Here is a 25,249-nt window from a genome sequence, read left to right as displayed (position 1 = left end):
AAGGTGAAAATCAGTAACCACCTTAGGAAGAAAGGACTGGTTAGGTCGCAAGACCACCTTATCCCTATGAACCACCAGGTAAGGGGAGCGGCAAGACAGGGCCGCCAACTCCGACACTCTGCGCGCAAAAGTGATCGCCACTAGAAAGGCAACCTTTTGCGACAGCAGAGGCAAAGAAATTTCCCTGATGTTTTCAAAGGGAGGACGTTGCAAAACGGACAGAACCAAGTTCAAGTCCCAAGGAGGTAAAGGCGCCCTCCGAGGAGGGGCCAAATGACACTCACCTTGAATAAAGGTGCAAATCAAAGATTTAGACGACAAGGGGCGCTGGAAAAGGACAGCCAGTGCAGATAACTGGCCCTTAATCGTGGTCAACGCAAGGCGCTGGTCCACACCAGTTTGCAGGAAGGCTAATACCCTCGCCACCGAGAAGCAGCGAGGAGGGATGCCCCTGGATTCACACCAGGCAAAATAAGCCTTCCAGGTACGGTAATAGATCTTACCAGATGAGGCTTTCCTAGCCTTGAGCAGAGTAGGAATGACCTCCGCGGAGAGACCCCTGTCTCTCAGGATCTGGCTTTCAACAGCCATGCCGTTAAAGCCAGTGACTGTAAAGCAGGGTGAAGGATCGGTCCCTGAGACAGTAGATCGTCTCGTAATGGTAGCCGCCATGGAGGCTCGACGGCCAGTTGAATGATGTCCACGTACCAGGACCGGCGCGGCCAGTCCGGGGCCACCAGAATCACCAACTTCGGTTCCGAGACCAACCTGCGAAGGAACCTGGACAACAACTGAATCGGGGGAAAGGCATATATCAGACGATACCGGTGCCAAGGCACCACCAGCGCATCCGAGGCGTCTGCCAGAGGATCGCGCGTTCTTGCCACGAACCTTCCCACCTTGTTGTTTACCCGGGACGCGAACAGATCCACATCCGGGGATCCCCATCTCGCACACAGCATTTGAAACACCTCTGGGTGCAGGGACCATTCCCCCTGGTCCAGGGTCTGGCGGCTCAGATAATCGGCCTGCCAATTCTCCACACCCGGAATGTGAACTGCCAAAATCGCCGGAACATGAGTCTCGGGCCAAGATAGAATGGTGGTCACTTCCTGGGCCGCCCGGGCACTCCTGGTGCCCCCTTGGTGATTGATGTAAGCCACCGCAGTGGCATTGTCCGTCTGCACCCATACAGGGCGGCCCCGAAGATGATCCAACCAATGGAGCAGGCACAGCCTGATCGCTCTCAATTCCAAGATGTTTATCGGCAGGGAGGATTCCTCCACTGACCAAGTGCCACCCCAGCCCGACAGGCTGGCATCCGTGATAATCACCGTCCACAGCAACGGCCGGAAGGACTTCCCCTCCACTACAGCCGGAGACTGGAGCCACCACAGAAGATCCACTCTGGTTTGGTGACTCAAAGATACCCTCAAGTCCAAGGACTGAGGAAACCTGTCCCATCTGGCCAGTATCTCCGCCTGGAGAGACCGCGTGTGAAACTGTGCAAAGGCTGACACCATCAACCCCAGGGACCGCATACAGGTCATGAGCAACGAGGACTCGTTGTCCCTGAGGGACCTGACCTCGTCCTGCAGGGTCCGAAGCTTGTCCTCCGGCAGAAACACCTTCGCTAAAGCTGATAGCCAGAGATATTCCCCACAAAAAACAGCAAGAACAGACCCCCACAAGTGTTACCATGCTGGCTGACGATCTCCTCTGTATGAGAAAGGAAGTGATGTTACACCGCATGAAGCTGAACAGGACTCAGGCTAAGGGAAAATGGTTGCCCATAGAAAGCAATGGGGTGCTCCGGGAAAATGGCCGCCGACATGTACACAGAAGAAACACATTGCCACACGCAAGATAGCGCCCGAAGGCGCCAAAACACACTACATAGAGAGCTGCAGAAAGTGCCCACAGTGAAGCTAAGCAGCTGCCCACACCTAAAATGGCGGACCCGTGGTTTTTTACACCGCAGCGGGGCGCCCATGCATGTCTGCACCCAAACACAGCCACAACAGTGTCACCCAGGGTAGGGACCCCCACAACCCCCCACATTGCGTCATAGACGCACTAGAGCCCCCGCAGGGATTGGGAGTAAGGCGAGTCCCACACAAACAGACATCAGGGGATACCACAGACTGCCATCCCCAGACAGAGGCCCCACACAGAACGTACTTACCGTACCAGAGTGCGTGGGCGCCTCTCCTCGACGGGAAGCCTCCCACCCCTGGCGGTGGGGTGTCATCAGCCAAAAAACGCAGGACTCTAGCAACGCACGGAACCGCGGTTGAGACGTCCAAGACTTTCGTCCCTGAGGACAGGGACAGGTCGTTTGCGAGGCCAGGGCGTACGCATAGCCTGCTAAACGCTCAATGGCGGGCTGGGATTCCATAAGGCCCTCTGTCCTGGAGCACCAGGACGACCAGTCCGACTCCCAGCTCTGCAAACGCCGTAGTCTTCCGAAGATCCAAACTAACTAGGCGCAGGAACAAAATAAAAAGCTAGTAGTGCAAGAAAAAAACACTTAGCATGAAATAAAAGTAATAAAATAGAAGAAGGCTGAGACTGTAGCCCCAGCACAGGGAGAGCCTATCTTGCTCCTAACTAGGCAGAAGTCAAACTGAGTTGGGAATGCTGATAGCAGGGGGGTATTGGACCAGTGGGACTTCATTTTTAACAAGTCTTATGCCTAGCTTGCTCCTATGGATAAGAGGTCAATACCCATTGGTGAAGACTGAATGAGTGGGCGGCGACTGTCAGAGAAAGACAAATTTTATTTGGGTACAGGGTAGCACAATTGTCAGTTAAAGTAAAGCAGTGCTGTATCGTAAAAAAATGGCCTGTCATTAACCGCTTGCCAACCAGCCGCCGCCTATATACGGCGGCAGGTCGGCAAGTTCCTGCAAATCACCGTACGTGTACAGCGGTTTGTGGAAGCGATCCTGGGGGCGTGCGCGCGCCCATTTATCACCGGGGAAGCTGAGGCACGGGGCGGGCGGCCGCGATTGCTGCCGGGCACCTGCGATCACTCCCCGTGGAGAGAGAGCTGTTCTCTCAGGAATCAACAGAGTGCCTGTGATCCTTCTATTTAGAAACACAGGTCCCTGTGATGATTCCATAAGCGCACCCCCCCCCCCCTACAGTTAGAAAAAACACCCCCTAGACATACATTTAACTCTTTGATTGCCCCTGGGTTAACCCCTTCCCTGTCAGTGTCAGTACAGTAACAGTGCATATTTTTAGCACTGATAACTGTAGTAATGTCACTGGTCCCCCCAAAAAGTGTCAAAAATGTCAGTTAGGGGTCCAATCTGTCCGCCGCAATGTCACAGTCCCGCTAAAAATCGCTGATTGTCACCATTACTAGTAAAAAAAAAAAAATAAAAATGGCATAAATCTTTCCCCTAGTTTGTAGATGCGAACTTTTGCCCAAACCAATCAATATACACTTACTGGGATTTTTTTTTTCCAAAAATATGTAGCAATACAAACTGGCCTAAATTGATGAAAAATTTGATTTTTACATTTTTTTTTTAATTGGAAATGTTATATAGCAGAAATATTGCTTTTTTTCCCCCAGAATTGTCGTTCTTTTTCTGTTTATAGCGCAAAAAATAAAAATTGCAGAGGCGATCAAATACCACCAAAAGAAAGCTCTATTTGTGGGGTAAAAAAGGACATTCATTTTTTTCGCACGACCTCGTACTTGTCAGTTAGAATAAAGCAGTGTCAAATCGCAAAAAATGGCCTGGTCATTAAGGGGGAAACCTTCCAGTCCAAAAGTGGGTAAAAATGAAGGTTTGGCACCGTCAGGAGGTCGTTTCCTTATTGTATTGTAAATATCTGGTAACTTTCCGGCATCTCCATATCCCTCACTACCGCTCTCCTTTCTGATTCTGACGCTGTGACTAACTACTAGAGAAGGCCAAGTCAGCGTGGACGACAAGCACAAACCACGCCCCTCATCACCGCCTTCCGTCACCGTCTCAGGTATGCGGAAGTAGATGGCTGTGGTTGGCATACGTAGTAAATGTTTCCCTCCGCCCATGTTCTGGGACTTCCGCTTCCGGTGTCTTAATGCTGACGAATCAGTAGAAGGTATTTGCTGACGGCAGCCGAGAAGGGTCATTGAGTGTGAGACGTGTCGCTTTGCTCTGTCTGTCTCCTTCCTCTCCGGCCATGCCACCCAAAGGCAGCAACAAGCAGCAGTCCGAAGAGGACCTACTACTGCAGGACTTCAGCCGCAACCTGTCCGCCAAGTCCTCCGCACTCTTCTATGGGAACGCCTTCATCGTGTCCGCCATCCCTATCTGTAAGTGTGTGCCTGGCCTCCATCACAGCCCATTCATCCTGCAGACGTGGCGGGGGAGCACTGCGCTTCTCTGTATGTGTGTGAGCTGATTGGAGGAGAGATCCCACCACTGACATACATTTCTCCCCACGTCTCTAGTGTCAGGAGTTCCATTCTAATTTGTTTCTCTTGGGGAGATTTACCTTTTCTTCCTGTCACCAAGACACAATGGGAAGGAAGTGGAAATCTCTCCATAGTGAGGGAAACTAGTGAAGGATTTTCCTTCTTACCATTAAAATAACAAATGCACATTTTTTTTTTTTTTTTTGCATGGGAACAATAAAATACAGATTGATTATTTTTTCTATTAGGAGCCTGTAAAGCAGGGATATGCAAACTGTGGCCCTCCAGCTGTTGCAAAACTACAAGTCCCATCATGCCTCTGCGTGTCATACTTGTGGCTGTCAGAGTCTTGCTATGCCTCATGGGACTTGTAGTTCTGCAACATCTGGAGGGCCACAGTTTGCATATCCCTGCTGTAAAGCATTGCATTTGTGATCAGCAGATGGTGAGTGTAATGCCATGGTCCTGAGATTTGTCTGTGTAGCTGTCTGTCCATCCCTCTGATACAGGCAGTTACTGACTGACAGGAAGATCAATGAACTACCTAGAGCAGTGATGGCGAACCTTGGCACCCCAGATGTTTTGTAACTACATTTCCCATGATGAACATGCACTCTGCAGTGAAGTTGAGCATCATGTGAAATGTAGTTTCAAAACATCTGGGGTGCCAAGGTTTATCACTGACCTAGAGGGATCAACAGTACACTGGTAGTTCACTGAGAACTACAAGCTGTCAGTACTTATAGTTTTCACATTTACAGAACTGTTTTTTTAGATTGTGGCAGTGAGCAGGGAAGAGAAGATGCCCTGCTTGCTGTGAAAACAGGGACTCGAGGAGGGGTGCAGGTGCATCTGTAACATGTTACACCCTGAATATCGGTGTGAACTTATCCTTTAGGTGCCATTCGTACCTGGGCGTTTGGGATCGCGGCAGAATCGCTGCCTACGTTCTCAAAACGCACTACAATTGCAAAACTTAGGTTTAGTTGCCATTCAATGGTGTGGTTCTGCCTCAATTGTTGTGCCAAATCTCATCACGTAAAAAACTTGTCACCCAATAGAAGCTCCTGCTCCTTTTTAGCCGACAAGCTTCATGCAGTGGGATTTGCTTTGCGATAAATCGCGGCAACACCGCACCACATTTTATGTGCCATTGAAAATAATGGCACCTAACTCTGCGTTTTGAGATTGTAGTCAGAATCTCAGCGATTTTGCCGCAATACCAAAATGCCCAGGTGTAAATGGAGCCTAAAAGCAGAACTGAACCCTTCAGTATACTCTCCTCTAGCTTCTAGAGTTGCATCCCTTGCTGGCTGCTGTCATATTGCAGTGCTGAGTATTACAGTCTCTTGATTGGCGGGCAGGCAATGTCAATTGTGCATGATCACGGGAGTAAGTTATGCCAGGAATGCTCTCTGAGCTGCACATAAACAGCACAGTGTATGGTAGTAGAAAACTGCAAGCAGGTAGTTTGTATTATTGCAGAAGAGACCTAGCATGTCTGTACTGCAATAAGAAGCTGCCTGCTCACAGCTGTCCAAAACTGAGGTTTAGTTCCATTTCAAGGCTTCTTTCACACAGGCGATACAATCCGGTCTGCCTGTCAGCTTTTCAGGAGGACCTGATCAAAAAGTCCATGCATTTCTTTGAACAGGTGGTTGTAAAACTGACTTGTCTGTTTACCAGGCCTACCTCCGTGTCTGATGCAGTTCTCTGAAAATAGATAAAAATAAATGGAAGGGGATCAGCCGTCTTTTGTTTAGGTCAGATCAGAGGCTAGCTGGGTGTAAACAGACAGCAACGTCCATTTTCTCCTGGCTGCCCATAGAGAAGAGCATTAAAAACAAACGGGTGTGGCGCTAAAAATGAATAAGTGAGAACTACAAAGTCCTTGACAACAGACAGTCCAAATCTGTATAATCAAATTCCAACAGGAAAAAAGACAGGGTGCTCCAAAGGACACTTCAAACTCCAATCACCGTGTGTAGGGAGAACCGCCACCAAGACATAAGCTGGCCTCTTACCACAATGATTTGACCCCCATTACAGAGATCAATTGCAGCCTGTAAGGTATCCACTGGTTGACCGGTGTCAAAGCCTTCACCGACCGCTTCACTCCCAATCGGATAGTGTCACTTGGTTCTGGCTGAGCCGGGTCACACACCGTGCCTGCAGACAGGCTGCAATTGATCTCTGTAATGGGGGTCAAATCATTGTGGTAAGAGGCCAGCTTATGTCTTGGTGGCGGTTCTCCCTACATACGGTGATTGGAGTTTGAAGTGTCCTTTGGAGCACCCTGTCTTTTTTCCTGTTGGAATTTGATTATACAGATTTGGACTGTCTGTTGTCAAGGACTTTGTAGTTCTCACTTATTCATTTTTAACGCCACACCTGTTTGTTTTTAATTTTCATGGGGATCTATTGTTCTAATTCTTAGATCAACGTGTTGGCAGCTCATTCATTTATTTCTTTTGTTTTGTAGTTAATTTAGAAGTGCGCAGCATACCCTACCATCCATAGAGCAGAGCAGGCTCTGTCCGTGGCTGCACTGCAGAAATTGAGAGGACATGGATGTGTCATCTGGCCACTCTGTTCCAATCAGCAGGAGATCTCTAAATTGTTGATCCACTGCTAATTAGAATGAAATCTAATCAGGAGTACATAAATTACTCCAATTGACTTCAGTTCACAAAGCGTTAACTTCAAATTCCATCACTGAAAATAACTGTTACTTTTCTGAAAGTAAGGTTCCTTATCTGGTTGTGTTAACCTTGTTTAAGCAGTGTGCACTTTACCTAGTGGTGGCCATTCATAGGCAGGTCCAACAGTGTTCTCCTGCAGTCTCTGTACAGCAAGCTAGAAATCAGACCCTTAAATGATCACTTCAGTTTATTTAGACATATGGCTCGTTAGTCAGTTTGTGCCCAGCCTCCTGGGCACCACTGAGTTGTCTTTAGGAAGGCATACTCTACACTCATAATCTGTGACAGATCTTTCTATAGCTTATAGTTCTGATGATGTTTTGAAACTGTTTGTAATGTCTGCCTGAGCAATGTTCTTTTTTGTATTTTTATTACAGGGCTGTACTGGAGAATATGGCATATGGATCTGGTGCAATCAGCTGTCCTGTACAGTGTCATGACCCTTGTCAGCACATACCTTGTGGCCTTTGCCTATAAGAATGTGAAATTTGTTCTCAAACACAAGTAAGTCTTTTTTTTTTTTTTTTTTCCTTTTTTGAGAGAACCACCATCACCCTTTCCAATTTTCCTTTTCATGCATCCCAGGAGGTTTCAGATCAGTTATGTGAAAACGCTTATGTTCTGCTTCATCAGAGGGTTCGGCTGCCTCTTCTTGGTTCTTGCAGCCAGCTCATTGATGACGCCATGCATGCTTGTCATCCAGGGGTTGGCTGTTAAAGTCAGGAAGAGATGGCTTTCTCCTGTAGATGTCAGAGCTGGACCTAGTGAACAGTGATGGGTTTGCTAAGGTGTGGGCGTATGGGTTTTGTGGACAAAAGAAAAGTACGTTAATGGGGGTGAAGTTCCTCCTTCAGCTTTGTAAACAGAATTACTGCTGATCCTGAACAAACATGCGTCCAGTTAACTCTTGACAGTCTTGCAGGTCAGTCACTCATGTAGTAAAGCTAGAATAACAATGCAGCAGAGTTGGACGCTGATATAATGAATCTATGTATCCTGCCATTGTTAAAATGTTCTGAAAATGGCAGATGTCAGTTTTGCTGATCCAGCTGCTTCACTATAAGTTGTGGCTACCATCAGCAGTAACGTCTTATGGAAAGGGGGAGGGCACAATGTTACATCAAATTCAGGCTCAATCTTTGTTGCGCTTCCATGTCCCGTGGACTGCAATCATTCAATTCAATTTCTGGAAATGGAGCCTGCACATATAATGATGAGCAAATGTGGTTGCCCTTATGTACATACAGTATGCATTCACAAACCATACAGAACAAGCAAGGTTTTAAAAATGCACACATTGATATGATCACTTTCATTAAATGAGAGAAAATCTAGTTCCAATGTACTGTTTTACAAGACATGTAATGGTTGATTTTGTTTCTAAACTTGATTTAAATTTCCTTTGCACAGGGTGGCACAGAAGCGAGAGGATGCTGTCTCCAGAGAGGTGACCCGCAAGCTGTCTGAGGCTGACAATAGGAAGATGTCCCGTAAGGAAAAGGATGAGAGGTAAAGAGAGAACAGCTGACCTATTCTTATATTCAGCTTTACTGAGGGGTAAGGCAATGGGATCTGGGTTACCTAGGAAACCGCTAATCTATAGAAAGGCTACATCTTTGAGATCCAAACAAAACGGGTCAATCATGTGACAGACCCATCAGTAAAGAAAAAGGATTGCTATGAGTAGTAATGGGGGGGGGGGGGGGAAGTAACGGTGTACAAAAAGATGATGGGTCAAAGAAAATGAGTAATAATTTAAATAGGAACAATATTTAAGAAACCGTTTAAAAGTCAGAGTATCCAGTCATTTTTAGAGGTTTTCATGAGTGAGCCTAGTGTAATTAATTTTTATGGCATTGTTTTTAAGAAATAAAGGAGATATACATACATACATACATACATACATACATACTTTTTTTTTTCTTCACCTGGTGATCCAGCCAGTAGGTCTGTTTTTTCAGCAGACCAAGCTGTTCAGCAAAAGCGGTAGGGGTTGAGACAAAACATTTACCACTGACAGGGGTGCTTACAATGGTCAGCCTTTGCTGTAAGTGCTTATAAAGTGTTAACTGGAGTTCTGCTTTAATATGTTCATCAAATCCATATAAATCTGCTGATGCCTCTTAACACTACCTTCTACCCATTTTGAAAATGCTGTCGCCATTATTTCTCTATCCAGAGTGGAGACACCCTAAGGCTCTGTTCACATCTAGGCGATTTTCAGCTCTAAGCCTTGGCTCTAAAAACGCCCAACAAGACAAATCCCTCCCATTCATTTCAATGTCCCCTGTTCACATCTGAGCGTTCTGTCGCCTTAAGCAAAACGCCCGTCGCTTAAAAAAGTACATGAGCTTCCTCTTTGGCAGATTACAGGCGTTATTTTATTTATTTATTTTTTTTTATTGGTCACTTGTCAACCTAAAGACGCCTGCACAAAAAAACGCCGGTAAAACTGCCTGAAAAAACCGCCTGAAAAACGCCTGTAAAAATAGCAACTCCTAGATGTGAATGTAGCCTAAGAGATGAAGTTTGTTACTGACCAGATCAAAAAGTAAATATAAAGAGGGGTGGAGCATATAGATGGAAAATAATAAAGCCACATCCTTTAAGGATTGGGAAGCTGTAATATATTAAAAATGTATTTATTTGTTATTTTGTTGCTGCTTTTAATGTGATGTGTTGTAAATTGATACAATGACACTATGGACTTTTAGGATGCTCACAAACAACAAACTAAAAATTAGTTTTTTTTTGTTTGAACACAATTTAACATATAAATATCATATGCTAAAATACATTTCATCCCTCAAAAAAATAGAAAATGGTTGATTTTATTGGGCATCCCTATATACTAGAGATCGACCGATTTATCAGCAAGGCCGATATGCACTTTCCCCGATATATCTGAATCGGCCCTGGAGGTTTCCAATTCTGACGATATTGTCGTAACGTCATTGTTTATGTTGCGCCTCCACGCACTGGGTCAGCTTCTGCCTTCTTAGGCCGCCTCCCTCAGCCTCGTCTGGAGTCGGGGAGTCTCGGGACAGTGAGTGTACAGTGCACACAGTGTGTTTAACACAGCCGCCACATACATACACCCACCCACAGGCCTGTACCAGCCAGCTACAGGTCCTACCTGTACCAGCTAGCCAGTAACAGGCCCTGGGCCTGTACCAGCCACCCTCCACACGGGGGGCCAGCCAGCCACCCTCCACACGGGGGGCCAGCCAGCCACCCTCCACACGGGGGGCCAGCCAGCCACCCTCCACACGGGGGGCCAGCCAGCCACCCTCCACAGGTCAGGTGGAGTCAGTGGACTACTGCTGCAGTAGTGCGCCACTCACTGCTGCAATAATTGTATTGTAATTGTACTGCAGTAGTGATTTAAAATGATTGCAGTGAGAGTATACTACTGCAGCAGTAGTCCACTGACTCCCCACTGTCTATCTGTTTTTTCTAGCAGTTTTGCGCTGACTGCAGTTAGTGATTTTAAAATCATTGCAGTGAGTGCACTACTGCAGCGGTAGTCCTCTGACTCCAATCCACTGTCTAGCTGTTTGTCTAGCTTTTGTTTGAGCAGTTTTGCACTGACTGCACTGCAGTAGTGATTTAAAATGATTGCAGTGAGTGAGTGCACTACTGCAGCAGTTTATGCATCATTCACAATCAGATAATGTTAAACTGATGTCCCTGCAAGTGCGGTTTTCCTATCAGTTTTCATGCAGTTAAGGTGTGAAGAACGAGCCCTTAATGGTAAAAATGTTAATAAACGAACATTAACATGTTCAGTAACAGATTTGTGTCGAAAATTGTGTTTATTTTGCAAAACTTTAAATGTACAAAATATCGGCCAATACCGATATGCAATGGCCAAAATATCGGTATCGGCAACGAAAAACCGGCCGATCCCTACTATATACATATGTAGTGTCTACCTGAACAACATGAAAGATAAAAAATCACTGAGGTTCAGGCCTAACTCATGGGTGTTTTATCTGTGGCTTTCCCAGCTGTTGCGGGACTACAATTCCCGTCATGTTTGTAACTGTCAGCCTTGATTCACTGGACAGCTCTGTGCCTAGCGGCTTTTTGTTTATTCACAAGATGAAGCATAGTAATCACTTTGCTATGCTTCAGTTGTGAATGAACAGTCAGTGATCGGTACCAATCCCTGTGTTCATTGAGCCAAAAAAAAGAATGAATGCTGCTCTCCATCCTGACACATCCTCCTCAGCTAGAGAGGTGAGGGGCCAGACAGTGCTGCATGGATTGGGACACAAGAAAAACCTGGAGAGGAGTGGCATCATTTAGTGGAACCAATGGGCTGTATTTTCCTCCCTGCAGCAGCTGAATGTGTAGATGGGAAGGAGAGGAGGAGAAGCCAGCATTGTCGGCATTTTGCTGTTGCCGTTGAAAGAAAATGCAGCCCCCCCCCAGGCAGAGTGGATGCCAATCCACAGGGCCAGCAGCCGTGATTGCCACCGGACACCCGCGTTCGCTCGCCTGCTTAGAGGACGATCAGCTGTTGTAAACACAGCTGACTGTTATATCTGAAATGATCACAGCACCTGTGATTCCCCCTATATAGGATTATTGTTATTATTATTATTTAGGATTTATATAGCGCTGACAGTTTACGCAGCGCTTTACAACTTGAGGGTAGACAGTACAATACACTTTAATACAGTAGGAATCAGAGGGCCCTGCTCGTTAGAGCTTACAATCTAAGAGAGGGTCAAGAGGTAATAACTGTGGGTGATGGGCTGATGGAGAAAATAAAAGTACAGTTGTTAGGTGGTTGCCAGATAGGTTTCTCTGAAGAGATAGAGATGTGTTTTCAGGGATCGTCTGAAAGTGGACAGTAGGAGCTAGTCGGACAGATTGGGGTACAGCATTCCAGAGGATGGGAGAGGCTCGGGAGAACTTCTGGAGGTGAGCATGGGAAGAGGTTACAAGGGAGCTAGAGAGCAGGAGGACACCCATTTTTATTTAGGTACAATGTCGCACAACAGCACAATTGCCCAATAAAGTAATGCAATGCCGAATTGCAAAAAATGGCCTGGTCATTAGGGGGCAAATTCCGGTCCAGAACTGGTAATAGGATTGTTGCCATGGGGATGTATTCTGTGCTGATAAAGTGGAACTAATCTGAAAGTGCATTACCGCTAGTAATCTGAAAGTGTGTGTGTGCGCGCCAGAAGGATATCATGAATGATGATCCTAGTGATGAAATGCATAGGGCGGGATTAGCGACTTCATCACGTACCATAGAGGAAGAAGCTTGCTCTCAGGATAAAGAATGTGTGTGTTTAATACATGAGCGCATATACCAGGGTTTCTTCTTTTTTTTTTTTTTTTTTTAATTTGCCAATAATGCTACACGTATGTTTGCCATGTGGTAATTGTAGCGGAGTAGCAGTACGATCCACGATATTTCCACTGGTAGTCAGGCACAGCATACAATAATCCTGGTAGCGTATAATATTAACAACCCTATAATAACCAGCAGACACATGGCTTGAAGGTCAACACTAGACTGCCTTGTTTATTGAAAAACACAGGGATTACACTCAGCCAAAACCCCTCCCTCTTCGAGACATTCCACACACAAAACTGAACATCCCATAATGCCTTACTCTGCCAGACAAACAATAGGACAATATCCAGTGGCTGTTTTTGCCACACGGGGTCTCCACCGAGGGGCAGCAGGGGTTTCCAATACACATTCATGAGCCAGCAGCTAACACAATACAAAATCCTACAGGTACTGCACGGGTTACGTTTACACATAATACAGTTGGACAATCATTCCTGACAGAATACTCTGTAAGTGGCGATGCTTGCCACAATGCTCCCCCAGAACCAAGCCGGCATACACAGTCTGATCCTAACTGATCGGCTTGGGGATGTCCGGAGGAACGCTCACAGATCATTTTTCCAGTTCAGTTTGTCGCGATAACCCGTCAGCATGGCCATTCTGTTTTCCGGGGCGGTAGTGACTAGTAGTCATAAGGTTGTAACGCCAAACTCCAGTGCAACAACCGGGCTCAATACTGTTCTTAATCCAAACATTGAAGCGTCTGGACCTCAGAAGGCCATTAGGTCTCCGGGATATTGGCCGGGGCTCTGGACTGGCAGGATCGCTGAGGGCAACTGGCCTAGATCGTTCCCCAGTAAGATGTCGGTGGGGAGCTCCCGTATCAGCCCCACATCAATCAGACCTGCCCCGGCACCCCAATTCAAGTGGACCCTTGCAGTGGGTAGTCGGTGTACTGCTCCCCCTGCCATCCGTACCACTGCTGAGCCTCCGGTTCGGGCGGCATCTGGAACCAGGTGTCGCTTGACCAAGGTGAGAGTGGCTCCCGTGTCTCGGAGACCTTGAGCGGGCATTCCATTTAACTGGACCGATTGTAGATGATGCTGTTGGTTCTCCGTGGCGGCTTGCACCAGGTTAGCTTCATGAAGTGTACCCCATTGCTCCTCTGTGTGTTTGAACCTGGGTACGACTGGGGAAACCTCTGTGGGATAGTAGGGGACCGTTGTCCGTGCTGAAGGGGGTGTCCCTGGTCGGATCCATGCAGCTTGGTTCCTGCTATGGGTACAGTCTCGTCGATAGTGCCCAAACTGCTTGCACCTGTGGCACTGTACCCCACTGCGGGACGGGTATCTGGGTGTCTGGAGGAGTTCCGCCCCGTCTGTGGTAGTAGTGGTCCTGTGGTGCGAGCCTGCTGCAGGGTAATAACCAAATAAGCTTCGTGGATGGTAGATTGGGGAACAAAAGCTGAAGTGAGCTCCCCCAGGTCGTTGCCCAAAATAACGTCTGCGGGTAAATCCTGCATCATGCCCACCTCCACATTCCCTGACCCAGCTCCCCAATTCAGGTGTACTTTCGCAGTGGGAACTTTGAAAATGGCTCCCTCAGCTACTCGCACAGCTACAGAGTCCCCAGTGAGTTGTCTGGATGCAATAAGGTGATTCCGGACCAACGTGATGGTAGCCCCAGAGTCACGTAACCCTTCTAGTTGTCTCCCCTCCAGGTGAACAGCTTGTCGGTGGTTTTGTCGATTGTCCGATGCCGCTTGGATGGGGTTAACCTCGTGTAGGTTGCCCAGGGGTTCCTCCATTTGGATTGCTGTGGGGGGGTTGTAATGCAGCGGCTGCTTGGTAACAGTGTACAATGGCTCGAGGTGCTGGTGCGTAGCCCTGATTCGGCCAGGGCTGACGAGGCCGATTTCGGGGACAGTCTTTCTGTATGTGCCCCATTTGGTTGCAGAGATGGCACCGGGTATGGGCTCCTGGTTGGTACCTGGGGTACTGACTGTTACCTCCTCCTGAACGTGGGTGTGCTGGTTCGGTGACTGCTGGTCGGTGATAGGGTTGCTGGGCAACTACCCTAGGCGGTGGTCGTTGTTCCCGTCTAGTGTCTTGGTGCTCATCTGCTAATTTAGCAGCCTCTGGAAGGGTGCAAGGTTTACGGTCCCTTACCCAGAGCTGCATTTCTTCAGGTAGTCTCCGGGAAAAACTGCTCCAACAATAATAATTGCAAAACATCCTCTCGTGAAGTGGCTTGTGTTGCATCTAACCATCCGGTGGCCGCCCTGTGCAAACGATGGGCAAACTCAGTGTGGGAATCTTGGTCCTGCTTTTTAAGATCCCGGAATTGGAGTCGGTATGCCTCGGAGGTGATGGCATACCTGGTCAAAATCGCCTGCCTAACTTTCTGGTAGTCCCGGATGTCGGCATTAGGGACTGCCCGATACGCATCGGCTGCCCGGCCAATTTCCCAGCCAATATCTGTACCTGATCCTCTGGGTCAATGTTATGTAACTGGCACAGCCTCTCGAAGTCTTGCAAATACCCATCTATTTCTCCCTCCGTGTCCGTGAAGTTTTTAAATGCCTGGTACAGTATTTTGGGCTTCCCCTGTGTAATGTGGACAGGCGTTGGAGCTCTCTCGCTGGCTCGCTTGGTGTTTGACCACCAGGTATTCCTGTACGTCCGCCATCAGCCGGTCCAGTATTTCTCTTGAGTGGGGCTCTGGGTAGTAGGCCAGTCTGCTCTGTAGCTCCTTGTCAAATTCGCTGCGTTCTGCCTCCTGTGGGCCCGCTGTCTCCCTCCATGAGCTCTGCTACAAGGGTCACTTTTGTTTTTTGCGGCTGGCTTTTCCCCCTCTTGCCTCCAGCAATGCTTTCAATGTCTGCCGCTTTATCCGTGTATAATCCGTTCCCATTCACCAGCCTGTCGTGTAGTTTTATGTACTGCCGAACTCCGGTTTCATCTGAATGGTTTCTTTTTCTCTTTGTTCGCATGAATACTGCCGAACGCTGCTTGCTGTGTGGATAAAGATTCCGTCGTTTGCCACCAATTGTAGCGGAGTAGCAGTACGATCCACGATATTTCCACTGGTAGTCAGGCACAGCATACAATAATCCTGGTAGCGTATAATATTAACAACCCTATAATAACCAGCAGACACATGGCTTGAAGGTCAACACTAGACTGCCTTGTTTATTGAAAAACGCAGGGATTACACTCAGCCAAAACCCCTCCCTCTTCGAGACATTCCACACACAAAACTGAACATCCCATAATACCTTACTCTGCCAGACAAACAATAGGGCAATATCCAGTGGCTGTGTTTGCCACACGGGGTCTCCACAGAGGGGCAGCAGGGGTTTCCAATACACATTCATGAGCCAGCAGCTAACACAATACAAAATCCTACAGGTACTGCACGGGTTACGTTTACACATACAATACACACATAATACAGTTGGACAATCATTCCTGACAGAATACTCTGTAAGTGGCGATGCTTGCCACAGTAATGATTTATGATACTATCAAATTGGGACAAGAGTTAAATTGTTTTATTTGTTTCAGGATTCTTTGGAAGAAAAATGAAGTTGCTGACTATGAAGCCACCACCTTCTCCATCTTCTACAACAACACACTCTTCCTGGTTGTGATCATTGTTATTTCCTTCTTTATACTGAAAAACTTCAACCCTACAGTGTATCCTTTTGCTAGTGATTGTCCACTCATATAATTTTTAATTGTTTAATTAATATTATTCTACAGGATTTATATAGCGCCAGAAATTTGTGCAGCTCTTTACAACATGATGGCAGACATTAGTTACAATACACTTTTTAATACAAGAGGAATCGGAGGATACTGCTCATAAGAGCTTTCATTCTAAAAGGGTCAAGTGATACAAAAGTGTGTGTATGTGTGTGTATATATATATATATATATATATAATGCACCATGCATTCGGTCCTATTAAAATCCATGCTGTCTTTGAGCAGCAAACTGACAGCTAACCCTCCACCCCTGTCTACACAGATCAAAAGAGGTGGATATATTAGTGACAGTTCTCATCTCTGCCAGCTGGTGCCACTAGAGATCAGCTCTGTCACTCATTGTAGCAAGAGAAAGGGAGCCTGTCGGTGTGCAGCTCCGAAGTACATGAAATTCCTCCAGCCTGCATCCCAAGAAGAGTGAGTGAACAGCACTGGATATGTAGTTCCTCACTGCACTGCTTATTTACCCACATAGCTGCTGTGGCTGTCCAAGAAAGCAGAGAGTTAGGCCGCATTCACACTTGATGTTTTCGGAACACCTGTTTCAGAAATGATGCAAACATGCTTCGGCCTTGTGGTGCCATTAATTGTTAATGGCACCCCAAACACTGTTGGGCTCGTATCAAACGTGCAACGCTCCACACCAGAGAAGGTTCTGGAGCTTCTTTGGCGCATTTGTCAAGCAAAGAACGCACTTGAAATGTGCAGCGCACTTGTGATGCCATTAATTTTTAATGCCACCCCAAACAGGGTTAGCATTCTCATGCCAAGTATGAATGGGGCCTCAAGTGAGTGGGCTGCCCTATGTGTAATGCACCAACAATGTGCAAAAAAAAAAATCGGGAACTGGTGTTCCTGCTATGCGAGGTGTGAATAGGATCTAGGGGCCGGTTCACACTGGTGCGATGCGGGAAACCCTGAAAATCCAGTGCAGGTTCCCGCATCGCACCTGAATCGCTAGCAGTTCACACTTCCCTCTGCAAACCACTGAGGGTGTCAATACAAAGTTTGTGATTTTAAAGTCTCGTGTTATTTTAATAAAAAAAAAAAAAAAACCTGTTTTTATACTTTCCTCCTCTGTGCAGTTGATTTTTCACAGAGCAGCCAGGATCCTCCTCTTTTTGGGTCCCTGGTTCCTGCTCCTTTCCCCTCACTCCCATTGAGTGCCCCCACAGCAAGCAGCTTACTATGGGGGGCACCCGAGCCGAGCTGCTGCTCCGTGTGTCCATTCACACAGCTGCCATTCGGCCCCGCCCCTCTCTCTCTCTCTCCTGAGAGTCCCAGGACATCCGAGGGACTCTAGGACATTGTTGGACAGAGAGGGGACACAGGTAAGTCTTAGGGGGTGCTGGGGGGGCTGCTACACACAGAAGGCTTTTTATCTTAATGCTTAGAATGCATTAAGATAAATTAAACCTTCCTGACTTTACAACTCCTTTAATGACACCTCCAGATTGGATCGCAGTACGACTGGAGTTGAATTGCATAGATGTGAACACCCATGCGATCTGATTCTGTTGTGGACAAACAAAGGGTCCTGCAGGAGTTTGGTCCGAATGCGATGCAAGTTCAGCCATACAGTTTGTATGACTGAATTTGCATCGCACAGACTTCGCATGTGATCTGCACAGCAATGCGGTGCACATTTGGAGCTACTGACAAGATACCATTGTGCCATTTTTTTCTAAATGGGACTGAGTGCAATATGCAATTTTCTTTTCCTGGCTGGGCAGGGCATTCAATTGCATATTTAAAAATAAAAGAAATATAGGCATAGGACAAGATGTATTAAATTATAAAATATTGCAGATGCGAAAATGACTTGTAGATATACCTTTTGTCGGCCGTATAATAGCAGCTAGTTTTGTGTGTGTGTGTTTGTTTGTTTTTTTTTTTTTTGCTTGCTTGCTTGCTTTTCAGGTATGTTATTTACTTTAGTTTCCTTAACTTGCCCCCTCTCAGAAATTACATTTTGTCATTAAGTGTTGCTTCGGGTCTTATTGCTCTGCTGTCCACGGGATCAAAGTAAAGTCTCTGACTGGAAACTGACTGGTGCAACAAACCTTTTATGTATTTTTTTTGTTTTTTAAAGTCTGCAACATGTACAATAAACATCAATTTGGATTTCTAATCGTATTGCCTTTTTATATCTCCTCTCCACTGTTTTTGTGTAAGTGATAACAGAATTCCATTTTGTTTTCTACTTTGTGTCAAACAATTGCCATATTTTTATATATACTGCTGAAAAAAAATTAAGGAGCCTTTTTTTAGTTACAATAAAGCATCAAGTCCATTAAACTCCTCGGCTATTGACCTGGTCAGTTAAGTAGCAGAGGGTGTTAATCAATTTCAGCTGCTTTGGTGTTAATGATTTTAGCAGGTGCACTAGATGGGCAATAATGAAACAGTCTCAAAAACAGGAATGGTTTTACAGGTGGGGGCCACTGACTTTTTTTTTTTCCCCATATTTATCTTTTCTGAATGTTTTTCAATAGTTTTGCATTTGGCTAGGGTCAGTGTCGCTACTGGTAGCATGAGACGATACCTGGACTCTATAGAGTTTGCATAGGCAGTCCAACTCCTCCAGGACGGTACATCAATACGTGTCATTGCCAGAAGGTTTGCTGTCTCCCCCAGCACAGTCTTGAGCATGGAGGATATTCCAGGAGACAGTCAGTTACTCTGGAAGAGCTGAACAGGGCCATAGACGGTCCTTAACCCATCTGTAGGACCAGTATCTGCTCCTTTTGTGCAAGGAATAACAGAGCCCCACAAAATTACCTCCAGCAGGCCACTGGTGTGAATGTCTGCCCAAACAATCATGAGGGTGGCCAGAGGGCCCGACATCCTCTAGTGGGCCCTGTGCTCACTGCCTGGCACCATGGAGCTTGATTGGCATTTGCCATTAAACACCAAAATTGGCAGATTCGCTAACTGGCGCCCTGTGTTTTTCACAGATGAGAGCAGATTCACCCTGAGCACATGTGACAGACGTGAAAGGGTCTGGAGAAGCCGCGGAGAACATTATGCTGCCTGTATCATCGTTCAGCATGACCGGTTTGGTGCTGGGTCAGTGATGGGCTGGGGAGGCATAACCATGGAGGAATACACAGACCTCTACAGGCTAGACAATGGCACCCTGACTGCCGTTCAGTAGCGGGATAAAATCCTTGGACCCACTGTTAGACCCTTCACTGATGCAGTGGGCCCTGGGTTCCTCCTGGGGCTCGACAATGCCAGACCTCATGTGGCGAGTAGTTCCTGGAGGATGAAGGAATTGATACCTTTGAATTCCCCCTCCCCGCCCCACGCTCGCCTGAGCTAAATCCAATAGAACACCTCTGGGACATAATGTTTCGGTCCATCCAACGCTACCAGGTTGCACCTCCAGTCTGTTCAGAAGCTTGGTGATGCCCTGGTCCAGATCTATGCATACAAGCACGTGGGGGCCATACAAACTGAGTAGCATTTTGAGTTGCTGCAATAAAGTTGCTGCAAAATGGACTAGCTTGCTGCATCATTTTTTTTCACTTTGATTTTCAAGATGTCTTTGAATTGTCCTCTGTAGGCTGATCATTTCCATCAAATGTGGCATCCTTGCGTTCCTAACACATTAAGGAGTCCATATCACTATAGAAAACCAGCATGATCATTTTTCCCCATTAAGATATGTGTTTTTTAAAGTGTTTTTTTTTTTTTTTTTTTTTTGAGCAGTGTATATATTCTATGGTGAAACGTGCTTCATTAATGAATCGGAGTGCAAAGCAATCATGCCTTCCCATAGGCACTTAATATTTATTAAACATTATGATGACCAAGCTTGTGTGACTGGGTTAGTTTACTTGCCTACTGGGCACTTTCGCCCCCTTCCTGCCTTGGCCAATTTTCAGCTTTCAGCGCGGTTACACTGCTCTTTGTCTTTTAGTAAAATAAATTAAAAAATAAAACTAAAACCTTTTTGAAAAAAAAAAAAAAAATAATAATTTTCGGCGCTGATAGGCAGCACAGAGGACCAGGCATGAATTGGGGTCACTGTTGAGCATTGATTGGTGTCACTGATGGGCACTCCTGGGGCTTTACTGTAATCGGGGCACTGATGATCAGTGCACTGATTACCTGTCCTTGTCACCCCTTTGAGGAAGAGCCGCTGATTGGCTCTCCTCGCCACACACCTTGACAGTGTGAGGTGAGGGGTGCCGATAAATGGCACTTCTGCATTTACATGTTACTAGCTGTGATTGGATACAGCCGAGCACATGGGTAAAGAGCTGCGTCATTAGCTCTTTAACAAGATCGGGGTCGCGCCGTGTCCTAGGAACTCGGCGTGGCCGCGATCGCTGCGCGCTCCCTCTTGGTCTCCGTCATATGACGTCATCCCAGAACGAGAGCCGCACTGCTCAGGCGGCAAGTGGTTAAGCAAGAGCTGCATGGCAGGTCACCAAATATTTTAATGAAAGTTGGAGATTCATACATATGTTAAAAATTACTTTTGAAATTACATTAACATGTTAAAAGCTTGAAATTCTCTTCCTTTAGATGTAGGATGTGTCCTTGTGCTAATGCCTTTTCTATTAGGAGGTATTCCTATTCTTGAGATGTGTAGCTGCCTTTTATTTTTAAAATTACCTTATTTATTACCTTGTCACAAATGGCATCTGATGGTCAATGGGATATATTAGGAAGCAAGCAAACATGTTGTCTTGTGAAGTGTGTTGAAAGTGGAAAAATGGGCATTGCAGTTTGTTTATGGGGCTGTGTGGCAACAAACTGGTCAGGGTGCCCATGCTGACCCGTGTCCACATCCTGGTCTGATAACTATTCACAATGTTGAGGACAACTGACTTAGGATGTGGCAAGGCTGTGGCTTTACCTTGCCACTGAATTGAAGATACTTTAATACTTGAAGTGTTCCTGCTTGAATTATCTCTTCAGGGTTCTAAACTTGGCACCCCCTTTCTCTCTTACTGTGTGTGCTGACACCTGTCCACTGGAGTGGTCCCCTTCCTGGGCAGATCCCCCAGACACTGGTTTTACAGAGTCACTCGCTTTCCTGGACCTCCGAATTCAGCCTCACTCCTGGCTCACAAGGCCCGACTGCCTGTGACCACCATCCACAGCAACAGAAGGAGATACAGCCATCACCCTCCTTCCCGGGACCTGGCTTCCCGCTCAGACTCCCTGCCTCATGTGCTCTCGCTTTTATACCCTATCCCAGGATGCACCTCTCTCTGTGCCAACCCACTGGGACAGTACAAAAGCCTATGCATCATTGGCTAGGTTTCCTCCACTGTCCATCTAACCTCCTCATTGGATACAGTGGGGACACTCCCTCTGAGCAGGCCTAACTACTGATCAGGCTCCCCTGATAAGCAGGAAGAGTAACTATGCTTTGCCTACCTAGCACCTATCTAGAAAGTTGCTACATCAAGTCCTAAAAAAAAAAAAAAAAAGCTTTGCAAAATGTATTGAATAGTACAGATGCTCTGGTTGCAGCATGGCTGTTCTTTTTTGACATCTTCCCGACACCAATTTTTTAAACTACTATCCAGCAGACTCTGTGCCTTTTACAGTACATCTCATTCCCGAGCCAACGTGGACGTCTGCCAGGTCTTGTTGGAACACACGGACGGCAGCAACAACTTTCTGTACCTTTTAAGATACTTGTATCATAAGATTGGTGGACATTTTATTTTTATATAAATCAGGTGGCCTCTTAGTAGAATTATACAATCATAAATGTTTGCCGAACACTAGAGAATTCCACATCCCTGAAGAAGACAGTTCTCCGAAATACATTGGGTGTCTTCTGGGCATTATCCTGTGACAACAGGCTCTTACGGGGACTATCACCATAGTGTGCATGCATGTGGAAGAAGTTTACCTATTTGTTGCTTATTGCTAGAGCCACCATGTTTAGTTTTGATGTCTGTCGCCTTTTGGTTTTAATATACTATTTTTAATTTACTATTCAATACATTATGTGAATTTTTTTTTTTTAGAACTTAGTATTACTTATTTACATTCATTAGGCCATGAAAGTCCCTTCCTATTGGGTTTTTTTCTTTTCCATTGTACTTTTTGGGATGAAGGCCACTTCTTTCCTTGATCCACTCACCCTTACATTTTTCTAGTATCTGCCACCAAGCCCCGAGTAGCAGTCTCTTTAAGTCCAGTAAGTTTGCAAGGAAGGGCTTCCATGGATCAGACTTGTTTTTCCAGCACATCCTACAGATGCTCAATTGGATTGAAATGATTAGATTTTGGAAGCCAAGCCAACACCTCAAACTTGTTTTTTGATCCTCAAACCATTTTTTGAATTACTGAAACCAGACCACCTTCGTCTATTGCTCTGTGGCTCAGTTCTGATACTCACCTGCCCATCAAAGGCATTTTTGGCTGTGGACACAGGTCAGCATAGGCACCCTCACTAGTCTGTGACTGCACAGCACCATACACAATAAATTACGATGCGCTGTGTGTTCTGACACCTTTCTATCTGAACCAGCATTAACTTTTTTGGCAATTTGAGCTACAGTAGTTTTTCAATTGGATCAAACTACATGGGCCAACCTTTGCTGCCCAGGTGCATCAGTGAGCCTTGGCCTCCCATGACCCTGTTGCCAGTTCGCCAGTTTTCCTTCCTTAGTATATCTTGACCACTGCAGACTGAGAACATCCAACAAGAGCTGCAGTTTTAGGCTCCATTCACACATGTCCAGTCGCAGGTTTGTGCCTGGGGTCCGGGGCGTCCCTGTTCACCGGTTCAGGTGCGAATCGGGTCCGAATTTTAGCCTGTTTCGGACCAGAAGACTCACAAGACCCTTTTTAAATCTGGACCTCGGCCGCCCAGACGTGTGAATGGGCTTCATTGAGAGCCCGTCACACTTGCATGTCATGCACATTGAATGTGGGGTAACCCGCATCTAATTCACATATGTGTGAACCCAGCCAAAAGCCTCGTACATGCGTTCAGATTATTGGACTAATTTTCGTCTGTTTTTTGTTACATGCTAGTATCATATCCAAAGTGAAGCGGTTACTTTCATACAAAAATTCTTGTACGACAGAATTCAACTTCAGAAGTGATGTCATGTGTTGAATTGTTTTATATGTATTATTTAGTTTCCGAGCATGCCTAGTCTTGCTGTTATGATTTTTTTTGGACGAAAACTGTACAAAGTAAATAAAAATCTAACGTGTTCACTTACGATAAAAATTGAATAGCCAGCACATTCAGTTTTTGTCATCCGAAACTCATTAATGGCTGTCGAAAGCACCATACTAATGATCCAAAGATCAGCAGATCGATCGTTCAGACTAAATTTTACTTACGATTTTCTTATCGTGTGTACGGGCCTGTACAGTTGCCCTGACCCAGTCTAGTCCTTACAATTTGGCGCTTGTCACAGTCACACAAATCCCTATGCTTGCCCATTTTTACTGCTTTCATCACATCAGCTTCAGGGACAACATATTTACTTGTTGTCTAATATATCCCACCCACTTTCAGATGCTATAAATACATTTGTTATATGGTAGCGTTCTTGTTATACCTTATGACCAAACTTAAAAAAATAAGGATTCATGAAAATAAGTGCAGCTAGATTTTCTGACTTTGGGCTAAAATTTGGTAATTAAAGAAGAACTCTGGGTTGGTGAATAAATCTGTACAATAGCCCTGTGAAGTTGATTAAGCAATACCGCTAATGTGATTTTGATTAAAAACTTTGTGTAAAATTCACTGCTTTAAAAATCTGAAATATCATCCACCTATCCATCCACTCCAGGAGGAGGTATCTCGGAAGCAGTGACATAGCTTCTCTTAATCTTTGTCACCACTCTCCAAGGCTGTATGTTTCTGCCTGTATTTTTACAAATGTAGGACGCACTTGCGATGCCATTTTTTTCTTAATTGCACCCCAAACACTGGTAGAAGTTGTGCGTTTTCTGTGTGACAAAACGTGCAAAAAATGAACATCACCAAATTTGGTACTTAAGGTTCTTTGGTGCGTTTGTCAAGCTATAGGTAGCCCATTCAAGTCAATGGGCTGATGTGCTAAAATATGCAATGCCAAACGTGATGCTATGCACAGATGTGAACAAAACCTAAGGCTCCATGTACACGGGACGTTGTTAAAAGTCCCTTTGAATGCTGGAATTTTTAGGACGTTTGAAACGTCTGTTCGGTCGCGTTTGTACCCGCGTTTAGCGGCGTTTGCGTTTAGAAGCGTTCCTAGAGGTCAAAAAAATTATTCCTCTTTAAAATGGAAAAACGCGAACGCTAAACGCGGGTCATCGCGTTCAGACGCGTTCGGACGCGTTCAGGCGCGTTCGGACGCGTTTGTGCGTTTGAAACGCCGGGAAACACACGTTCGAACGCAAATAATTGCGTTCTATAAAAAGTCCCTGAACGCAACTGCCTGCAAATGACTGTAAACGACCTGGTGTACATGGACAGATAAGATAAAATGTAGATGGGTTCAGGGGCTTCTGAAAAAAACGCCCAACTGCTCCTAAACGTCCATTTCCAGCGTCCCGTGTACATGGACCCTAAGACTACAAATCCCATCATGCCTTGGAATATAGCATCTGAAATGGGTGGCAAAGTGGGTGGGACAGTGGGGTTCTTCAGAATATCGGACTCCTGGCCTGTCAATCCAACTATGTAAGCACAGTGGGGGGGGGGGGGGGATCAGTGAGTCTGAGCCGTCCATGTCTACCTACTGCAGCAAGCAGTGATGTCACTGCTTGCTTTACTAAGAACTACAGTGGGGAATGTACAAGACTGGTGGCCAGGATGATAGAGGGCATATCGGCCACCAGGCATTTCCTAGAACGAAAAAGACTGGGTGTCTAACTGGCAAGGGGACTTTGCACTGTAACATCAAGAAATTATTTAAAGGTATGAGAGCAGCTGTATACATATATCATAACATTTCTGCCTGGGGTTCAACTTTATGGTTAGTGTATTGTATCACTAAGCCATAAAGTGTAATGAGGTAACAAATTTTATGAGTATTGCATTTCACAAATTCCTTTGT

General features: G+C 46.0%; 1 protein-coding gene across 1 annotated transcript; it reads left to right on the top strand.

Annotated features, from left to right (window-relative positions):
- Positions 1–4,100: 4,100 nt before the first annotated feature.
- On the top strand, positions 4,101–18,339 carry SSR3 (signal sequence receptor subunit 3). Its single transcript, XM_082252386.1, has 5 exons — positions 4,101–4,318; positions 7,500–7,626; positions 8,533–8,631; positions 16,006–16,137; positions 18,171–18,339. The coding sequence occupies exons 1-5, from the start codon at positions 4,186–4,188 to the stop codon at positions 18,235–18,237; spliced, it is 558 nt and encodes a 185-aa protein (XP_082108512.1). The 5' UTR covers positions 4,101–4,185; the 3' UTR covers positions 18,238–18,339.
- Positions 18,340–25,249: the final 6,910 nt, after the last annotated feature.

This window comes from Pelophylax lessonae (genome assembly GCF_965119305.1).
Source record: "Pelophylax lessonae genome assembly, chromosome: 3".
Taxonomy (NCBI): domain Eukaryota; kingdom Metazoa; phylum Chordata; class Amphibia; order Anura; family Ranidae; genus Pelophylax; species Pelophylax lessonae.
Note: the sequence above shows the minus strand (reverse complement) of the source record. Positions and strands in the feature narration are given on the sequence as shown.